This window comes from Crassostrea angulata, chromosome 2 (genome assembly GCF_025612915.1).
Source record: "Crassostrea angulata isolate pt1a10 chromosome 2, ASM2561291v2, whole genome shotgun sequence".
NCBI classification, from domain to species: Eukaryota; Metazoa; Mollusca; class Bivalvia; order Ostreida; family Ostreidae; genus Magallana; species Magallana angulata.
The window spans coordinates 24,374,372-24,384,810 of NC_069112.1; the positions used below are offsets into that span (position 1 = coordinate 24,374,372).

Genomic DNA, 10,439 nt, shown 5'->3' on the forward strand with positions numbered 1-10,439 from the left:
GGTAAGCATAATATATGTAGTAGCAGTAGCACAATATAATGAGATGGCAGCATGGGATTCCTGCCAGCATACATACACATGTATATCAGTTCTACTTTCACTTTCTAAATGTAATCTCCCTTTGACAGCATAATGTACGTACGTATCATCATCTTTTAATATTTAAATAAGCTTTTCATCGTTACCTATCCTATCGCATTTGTAAAGTTTCTGTCATTTTAGTTACAAAAGTTATTTTTTTCATTTGTCAGACTGCATGCACTGTTGAGTTGACCCCATATTGACCCTGTATAAACAATTTCTTATTAAATTTGTGTATTACATATGTAAGTAAGTGTAGACACTTAAATTTTTTTATATGAATTATAATAGGAAGGAAGGAGTAGTTCTTTCTTAATGTATTATAATACATCAAACACAATGTAGGTCATGACCTTATGGGACTGTTCTGACCCCACGAAACAGGAAAATACAAAATATCTTCTAAAGTCATTATGATGCATCAACTGGTGTAAAGTAAACTAATGACCCCCAGGTGATATGATACACTGTATATTTTGTTAACTTCTGAGATCTGAGATCCTCATCCCAAAACCATTTAATTTATTTTTGCTCTTTGTGTCATTGCGCGTAAAATTGTATTGTAAGATTATGCCCCCTTGGAGACACCCTGACATTTTAGAACTAGAAATAATAATGTATTTTATCTTATTCATATGTTATATAGTAGTGTTTGATCCATGTGGGTAATTCCTAGCCTTATGATGTCACTGCTTTGTTTAGGAGACTTTACAATTGCCCCAAATAGGTGAATACACATGGCAGTGATGCATATAACATTTTGTTTATAAATTTTAAAATTGAATTAAGCATTTTCCAAAATGTTAATGTGCATCAGGAGAGAAAAAGCAATCAAGAAATGATTTAAAATTTGCTAGTGTACACATGTAAGAATGTATTAAGAAGACTGAATCTTTATAAGCAGGTTAGATTGGGGGGGGGGGGATGAATGTGGAGTATAAACATTTATAATTTGAATCATTTATTGTTATTAATTAATCTTAACTTGTCAATGAATACTACTTATTGATCCCAAGGTAGAAATATGACCTCTGATCGTATCTCAATAGATCATTTGTCAATTATGCAAAGTGTAATGTGATTTTTTTTAAGAATAACATTATTTACCAGTTTATAAAAGTTTTTAAACACCCAAATTATATTTTGATTTTAATAGATCATTCGACAAGGGAGGGAGGGGGGGAGGGGGGGGGAGAAGAGTTTATATTTTAGTTTGTTTTGGAGTGGGGGTTCCAAGTCATATATTTGACAATTTTTAATGTAATTTAAAATAAGTCTAAGCCATACTACAGTCATGAACATGAATAGTTTAGAACAAAACACAAACTAATACATGTACATGTATATATACATAGGAAGTATTACAAAACAGATGATTGATCTATATCTGGGTTCTTAAATTGAATCATATATCATGTACATATTATATTATTGTTTTTTGTTCAAGGCATTTAAGATGGTATGTAGGTCATGATCCCAAGTGCTCTTCCTGAAATTATCAAATATCATAAAAACCATTGAGATCCCCACCTTAATCCAAAGATATTATTCCTCCTTAGGTCATGCAGGCGCATCAGACCATAATGGCATGTAAGTCATGACCCTAAGGGGTCATCCTGACCCCCTTAGAATCAGAAATTGTCAATTATCTTTAAATTATTGATGTTTGATGATCCTATCTCTATTTAATCTTTATTAATTATTAGGTCTCCTGAATGAAGTTTGGAGACTTTGTTTTTGTACGGTTCTTAATACATGTATTATCATTCTTCATCTTGTTTTTCTTCATTCCCGCTCTGAACTTGTTTCTCAGAGATGGTTGAACATAATTGTACAAAACTCTAGGATAGGATAGGCCTGCAAATCTAGTTGTGCACCCTGGTTTGATTTTTCTCATTTTGGGTTAGTCAACCACTTTTCGGGGGAGGGGGTTGTCAAAAGGGTGTGGGGTCTAACATTGAACCTTGTAGGAAGAATCGTAGACTCTATTGTAAATGGTAACTTGAAAACGGACAAAGATAATAATATAGGGTTTTCATAATCATATATTGGCTGTTACTGGCAATATATAGGGTTTATTAGATCTGACCCCTGGGGTCATCCCCACCCCCCAGGAATTTGAAATTACCATATATCCCAGAAACTGTTATAATCATGACCCCTAAACCATAAATATTCATGTTTCTATTGTCAAGGGGCATCAAATGTTACATTGTATGTAGGTCATGGGCCCTGTGAGTGGTCCTGACCCCCTCAAACAGCAAGTCCCTTAATATCTTCAAAACAGTTGAGATACCCACCCTTAAACCATATATATTCTTGTTCCTTGTGCCAAGGGGCATCAAACGGTATGTAGGTCATGGGCCCCGGGGGTGGTCATGACCCCCCTTGAACAGGAAGTGCACGAATATCTCGAAAACGGTTGAGATCCCCACCCCTTAACCATATATATTCTTGATCCTTAAAGGGCATCAAAAGGTATGTACCGGTAGGTAATGGGCATCAGGGTTAAATCTAATTTTTCAAAACCGTAATGCACATCTATAGAACAGTTCCTATCATATCCCAAGATATGATTGTCTATCCATTAAATCATAAGAGGAGCTCTTGGATCTATGGGTTTTTTTTTAGTGATAAACGTCAATTTTCTGCTACTTTTTGACTCCCTTAATGAAATTTAAATTTTTAAAACCTTATTGCATATCTATAGGACAGCCCCAATTATATCCCAAGAGATGACGTAGCTACTCCAAAAGTTGTAAGAGGAGTTATGGGAACCATATTTTTTTTGCAAAAAAACGTCATTTTTTGTTGCCCACTGATCCCCTTAATAAAAAAAAAATATTCTGGAACCTGATCACGCCTCAATATGACACCCCCAATCATATTCTAGAAGATCATTTGGCTACTGCCAAAAAATAAAGGCGTTTTTGAAACCAGTTTTTTTGTAAAAAAAAAAGTCATTTTTCAGCCATTAAATGACCCCCAGGACAAAATTGAAAATTCCAAAACCTTATTGCGCATCTATATGATACCCAAAACATATTCCAAAAGATGATTTGTCTACTGTTGAAAATGTAGGAGGAGTTCGAGGAAGTAGGTTTTTTGTGAAAAAAACGTCATTTTTTACTAATTATTTGACCCCCAGGACTAACAGAGAATTTTTGAAACCTTTTTACAAAACAACATGATACCCCAAATCAAACTTCAAGAGTTCAGTTTGCTGGTTTATAAGATGTAAGAGCAGTTTGAGAAAGTAAAACGTGACAGACGGACGGACGGACGGACGGACAGACGGACGGACGGACGGAACAGGGTAACAACAATATACCCGAACTTTCTTTAGAAAGTGCGGGAATAAAAATCTCATTTGTGTAATAAGCACAAGGGGTAGGTCAATCTTTTGCAATTATATTATTTTTTTATTATAAATAGTTTAAAAACTGCCTTATTTTATCGTTTTTTTTCTACTGAGGAGTATGTAGGACCCAAACTTTTTACAACGCATCAAAGTGTAAGTTTGCTTCATATATAGCCTCTAAATAGTTTCCCACAAACCACCCTCAGCCCCCAAACCCACTCTAAATACGACATAGTAAGTTCTCAGGCATCTTTGAAAAAAACTCGCTGCATACAAAACTAACAAAATTACAATACAAAAAGGTTTTGACATAAGATGATTTTGCTTTTTTTCCTACTTTTAAAATTCTCCAATTTTATTGCGTCACTTATCAAAAACAGTTATTGGACATGATGTATGAAGAGGTCTATAGTGGCTTTATTTTGTCTCTAAATGAGAGACTTGAAGATTATTATTTGAAGATAAATATATTAAATTTTGCGTTTACTTTTAAACAATAATATGGGGGTTTTTGTGTTCCAAAATCTATATTGATTTACTTCTTCTTTGTTTCAGATTCCAATGTTTGTATTTTTCCTTTCAGACCACATTCAATCTTCTATAAAAGGAGAAATAAATCTATCGCAGACATTTTATACAAACAAGATAATTTTGTTGCAATTGTCATCATATTTTAAACATTTTATTTGACGTAACATGAAAACATCAAGTACCGTGAGAATAATTCTTTCGGTGATGGATTTAGGATATTTTAAGACGAGTTTTAAAGCAAGGTTTGCATTATCGCTAAACGAAATAAAATAAATGCATTTTATGTTGAATTGATTCACTGTCGCACTATTAAAAAGTTATGTACTAATCGAATTTAAGAGGTCTGGTTGGTCGTTGCAACTATCAATCTTCATCGATCTTTTTTGTATAAAAATACGGGAAATTATTTTAAACTTTATTCAATGGAATATCCTCGTGTGCCCAGTACTCGTGCGCTTAAGAAATATCTTTACTTGATAGGACTATGTTAAAAAACTCAGATCCTAATATTTCAGGTAGATCCGACTGGAAATTATTTACCTATTAGGCTTCCTAGAGAAAGGATCAATTAGGGGATTATTAATATCAATTGTTAATGCTTCTCTAGAGTTAAAAGACTGTGTTTTCTAATTGATGATTGATGACAAAAGCGAAATTGAAATTGTTCTTTCAAATATTTTCAAGCACTTCTTCACCATTGGTATTTCCTACATCCCTACCGAATTCACCCTTTATGGGTCATTTAAACACCAATAGACTATGTGCACTTTCCCTGTGTAGATACTGAAAATTATGAGATGTTTTGACATGTATAAGATTTTGAATTTCGTCAACAACGGCAACCATACATGTACGTCATGATAACCAAGAACAACTTGCATTTGAAAGGTCTTATAAAGCGCATTTTTAGATACTGAAATGTCCAAATAAATCATGTTATAAACACTGAAGCATAGGCTACATGTAAATGATAATTCAAGAACCCTTACAATAGCGTGATGACTAAAAATTGATGGGCCCCTCATGAGGCGTACATTAAGAGTTAAAATCATAACGCTATTGAAATCACAGAAACTCTGTATGCATTCATATAACCAGTATCTTTTCATTTCATTCACTCATATTGCGGTCTAGAACGTCAAGTGTAGAGTCCTGATAAAATTTCAACACGTTTAGTTGAATAATGTCTTAGTTTCAGAATTTGTACAGTTTCCTGTACCCTTAAAAAAACAACTCGCCGCATTCAAAGAATTTGAAGTTTGACGACATATGATTTAGGATAGTTTGCTGGGTATTTTTTCCACCGTACAAACTATATAATGGTCGCTGAAAGAATACTATTTGAAGATTAATAATCCATGAGGTGTTACGCGTTAAATTAAAGATATGGATTTTTAAGCAATGTCAAGCCTTTTCTTTATTGCTTGAAAATCAAATGTTTGCATTTGGACAGCATTACCTACCTTACCTATCTACAAAGACTAAAGTCGATTGGTATTTTTCTTAACTGTCGTGTAGTAAATACAAATATGTTAATATTAATATAAATTGTTTTATCATTATAGCAATTATCTTATTGACTTTTACAGCATGCAGGCGATAAAAATTGATGCATATTAATATATATTTATAACTACTTAAAAACAAAAAATCACATCTTTGTTTTTGAAGATTGGGTTTTTTGGTGTTTTTTGTTTCTTACACGTGTGATAACTCTTTCTTGAATGAGTTTGTATAATGACGTTCATGTAACTAGCGATTTTGATTTAAAGACAACAACTAGTTTAGTTGACTGAGTAACGACCATTTCTTTAAAAAGTTATCGACAACAGTGAGTTCGCAGGCTCATTTATAGTGGGTGGAGGATTTGTTAAGTACATCGTTGTGTCGTCAGTTTATTTTTTTTTTTTTTTTTTTAGAAAATAGATCAAAGCATTTTTGCATTGATTGTTGGCCAGTGAGATATGATTTATTTGTTATTCACAAATAATATTTTTACCAATATTATATTGATTGCATGGAGTGAGATGTATCAAATATACAGTAGTTTGTATCATCCATTCTCCTCACATTTACACATATTAGATATCTGTATCGATCGCGTAAGTTGCATGTTTGGTACAATAGTATCACATGGTAAATTACGATTAGTGAAACTACATTGTTTTTAAAGTTATTGGGACACATATGGAGTTGTGTGCCATTTATTAATCTTATTACAACATACAACCATCGAGAACAAAATCTGATTATACATCAAAGACAACAGCACGTAAATATGTTAACATTTAATTATATGAAATATTGAATAAAAACAGTTCACTGTTTTTCGATATTTCTTGGAAACAAAAAAATATATTTGTAATTTACACTTTATTCATATATAGTAAATTGGCGGTACTGTTCGCAGAGAAAACTATACCTACGGGTTGGCACCATGTCCCAGCAGGGAAATGTGCTGGACCCATGCACTCGAAGATGTGTTTCATTTACGTTGTTGTCCAAAGCAAGTGGACAGATCGCATCAAAGTCTTCTGGCATCTTGGATCCGTCATGGAAGAACCAGTCGTTCCCAACTTTTGTTCCTTGGATCCACACATCAATTGTAGAACCGTTGGCTATAGGAACTAAACAGAAGAAATAGATATGTAAGATACCAATAGTATATGTCTTACTTGACCAAATCGATCACATCAATACTTACGTAGATAGTCCGTCGCTATTTCGTGTTTTAGTTGACTGTCGAGTCTGATGAGGTCCCCTCCATCCGCTTGACAATATCCCGTAGCTTCCGGGTACGTACAAGGGGTTGATACATACTTAAGACAGATCTGGGTATTTGTATAGTTATATGTTACGTATCCATCTTTGCAAGAAACTGAAACAATGAATGAAAGAAGTTTATGTGTTTGTCATGTAACTAGTACACAATATTTGACTTAGAAAGCATTTCTAATAGGTGTCCATAGGTTTAAATTCATTGCAAAGGATGTACTAACAATTACTGTTGATGTAACTTGAAAAGATGAAGGAAAAGTTGTGAAAACACATAAACTAAGTTTTAAAAAGTCGTGTTTCTCTGTTCTTATCATCACATTGTGCACTCGTCATCCTTTTGCTTTCTGTATAATTGATGCTTTTACTATATTAAGTCCATTTGAAAGCAAAAATAAATAAATAAATAATAACATACAAATACAAATACGAAACAAAGCAAAACATGAAAGGTATTTTGTAAATCAAATTGTAGCTACGCCACAGTATGGCACTTTAACAAAATCTATTGATTTCTATTATGATATATTTGTTGTTCAAAAATAAACAAACGTACGTTTTTTTCAAAAATGTGCCATTTTTATATTTTCACTTTTGTTGACAAAATAATGACAAAAACAAACTGTCAACAATTTAAAAAATCCATAAAACAAAAAACACATTCAAAGCAGGGCAACACGGACCTCTAAAAAGATAGAGGTAGGACCAGGCCACGCCGTCACCAACTTTCCTCAAGTCAATACTCAGCCTAAAATCTGAGGTTTGACCTCAAATTTATGCACATTTCATTAAAGGATTTGAGTTGAGGAATGAGTTGAGGGATTTGAAAATCTTGGTGATGGTGGAGCCTGGTGCCTAGGAAGAGTAAGCATTTACTGCTGACCGGTCACACCCGCCGTGTGCTCTTTGTCGTTATCGGGAAAAAAACGGAAAAGTCCGTAGACAATTATGCGATTAATTATGGTCTCACAATGATAGTATAAAAATCGTCAGTAATGATGGGACCCAGAAAAAGATTGTATTAGCTGACAAAGTCGCTGTATCGACTATATGACTTACGAAAAGAAGACTTCAAACAAGACTGTGTTAGTCCTATTTTATCAACTTGTTCGTCTGTAGCTTGCCTCGCCTTAGAAACTGTTCATACGAAGAGCATGCCCTTGTGTATCGAATGATTCCAGAGACAAAAATCCCGTAGGCAGATGATAAAGGTATTTTGCTACATAAGTAAGGACTATAGAAAAATTGAAGTCATTTCGTTCATCATTAGGTTTTGTTGTTAGGTTACCATCAATGCCTAATGTCCATTTCCATTAAAATATCTAAATATGAAACAGATGACACAGACTCTGTGTAGTATCTTTTATTTCAAGTTCAATGGGATAGTTTGAGTCAACGTAAGTATAGAAATAACAATTGGTAATTGATAATATATCGTCGATATACCTGGATATGGAGTTGAAGGCCACAGAGAGTAATTTGTTTTTTAAAGTACAAGCTTTTGAATAAATTCTGTTTTATAGGAATACAAAAATAGGTCAGCTATCAATTCGGCACAGTTGATAACCTAATATAATCAGCGCTGTTCGGGAGGGTAACAGTTGTCTAGCGACGCCCGTGTAATAATTCGTTGTGTTACACGTTCACAGGCGTATTGCTAACGCTGAGGGTATTACATGTAGAACGAGTTATAAACTGCGTCTAACAAATCAGATTTCAGTATTTAACACGAAAGCATAATAATGATTTCTGTTTAACAGTATTTTCAGCTTTAACCTATCTATGCGACATTAACAATACTAAGGACAGATTTTTTTTGAAACGCCGCTTAATACTCATATGCAAAATATTTTTCTCAAGGAAACTAACGATCAGTGTTGCCCAAAAAAGTGTAATTTGTTTTGTTACGAAAAAATTATAGGTTACCAAAAAATCCTTCATTTTCTTAGCCAGATACTGAAATCATGATTTAGATAATAAGCTCAGTCCATTTTATAATATCAGTATTATCCACTGGTGTTTAGTGATATTTTCCCCATACTTTCAATATCATTTCTTTTATATAAAATTTGGCAGACAAGCTTTCATTTCAATTATTGACAATTCGCATATAGACTACTATTATCATTCATTTAGTGAAATTAAAATATTAAGTCTTATTGAAATTATAATACGTAATCTTATCAAAATGTTGACTAGAGTTGGGGCAACAATAATGATGTTTCCCCTGAGGGAAAAATTTATAACTCCATATTTATGTAACACTCAAATATAGTCAACATTTTTTGTCATTTCAAACTATCAAACAGGTTTTGCAACAATTTGTCAGTACATGATTCACATAAATTTTGTGCTCAGGGCATTTTCAATATATCAACTTCATAAATAGTTTCAGAAGAGGAAACATTTCGTATGAACATATTTTGATAAAGAGTTATACAGTAATAATATACTACTGAAACTATCAAAATGCTGTAATATTACCTCTTGCTGTGCCACTACGTGACCATATCTACCCAGAAAAACAGTAAATATAAACGTATTTTTTTTTCAAATGATAGGTTTAACGAGACCTATTATGAAATGCTATTAAAAACATAACTTAAGTAAAACGTATAAGAGAAAAATGACATTGTGTTAATTCTTTTAAAATACAGGAGGCTAATGACACGATTTTGCCCAAATGTATTTTAAGGTTTTTTTTCATTTCGGAAAAAAACTCGTCTTATTTCATTTTTCGTTTTCTTTGTGCAAAAAAACAAATGGTGTTCGGCAGTTCTTTTGACGCTTGTGTTCATTTTTTTCTTGTCTTTTCACTCACCTGGGACAAATGAGATCCACTGGGGACTTACAAGGTCATCTCCGCTTAAATCTGCACAACACATACAAGTGTGTTGATCTTTGCTGTAACTGAACATATAATGAATTCTTAAGGTCCCCAGGCATCTTTGAAAACAACTAGCTGCACTCAAAACGTCGTATGGAATCTCAGAACAAGTAGATTTAGGATAAGTCGCTGTTTTCTCACCGTACAAATTCACCCATTGCGTCGAGTCGCTTATCAAAAGATTTATGAGAAAACACGTTTGAAAAAAGCTATGTAACATTTTACGAAGAGGCATCGAAGAGTTGAATTTGGTTCCCTTGTAGTTGCCTGATGATTTGTATTTCACCAAGTCTCGCGTGTTTACTTAAATAAATATGATTTGAAATCTGTGGGTTTTTTTTTCTTTTCAAATGTGTTTTTTTTTTTTGGTCTTAAGAACCTAATGTTTGTTTTTTCCACCGTTTTACTCATTTACAAAGATCATATGAAAAGCTCTTATAAAAAATCAATTAAATGTATTAAGACATTATGGCTCCTGCGTCAATATTTCTGTTTTTATATAACATTTTTTGTAAAGAGGTTGAAGTGTTTTGATTTTGGCTTGAAAGATTAATTTGTTTCTTTTTTGTCTTCGAAAAGGGAATATTGATTTACTACTTCGCTTCAAACTCCATTGTTTATTTTTCCGTAAAGAGCATACTCCATCCTCTTTAAAAGGAAAAAAATCCATCTCGGGCATATTTTGTTTAAGAGTGCGACCGTTTGGGCGAGCGCAGCATGTGATCAAATAATGAATTATGATAAATCAATAACAATAAAAGAAGCAACGTAATGTAAATAAATTAGAATACAAAATAAAATTAA

The 10,439-nt window shown here is 33.1% G+C and overlaps 1 protein-coding gene across 1 annotated transcript; it reads right to left on the reverse strand.

Moving 5' to 3' along the window:
- Positions 1-6,160: 6,160 nt before the first annotated feature.
- Positions 6,161-9,921, reverse strand: LOC128173668 (uncharacterized). Its single transcript, XM_052839339.1, has 3 exons — positions 9,570-9,921; positions 6,678-6,851; positions 6,161-6,600 (listed from the first exon to the last, which is right to left on the reverse strand). The coding sequence occupies exons 1-3, from the start codon at positions 9,868-9,870 to the stop codon at positions 6,347-6,349; spliced, it is 729 nt and encodes a 242-aa protein (XP_052695299.1). The 5' UTR covers positions 9,871-9,921; the 3' UTR covers positions 6,161-6,346.
- Positions 9,922-10,439: the final 518 nt, after the last annotated feature.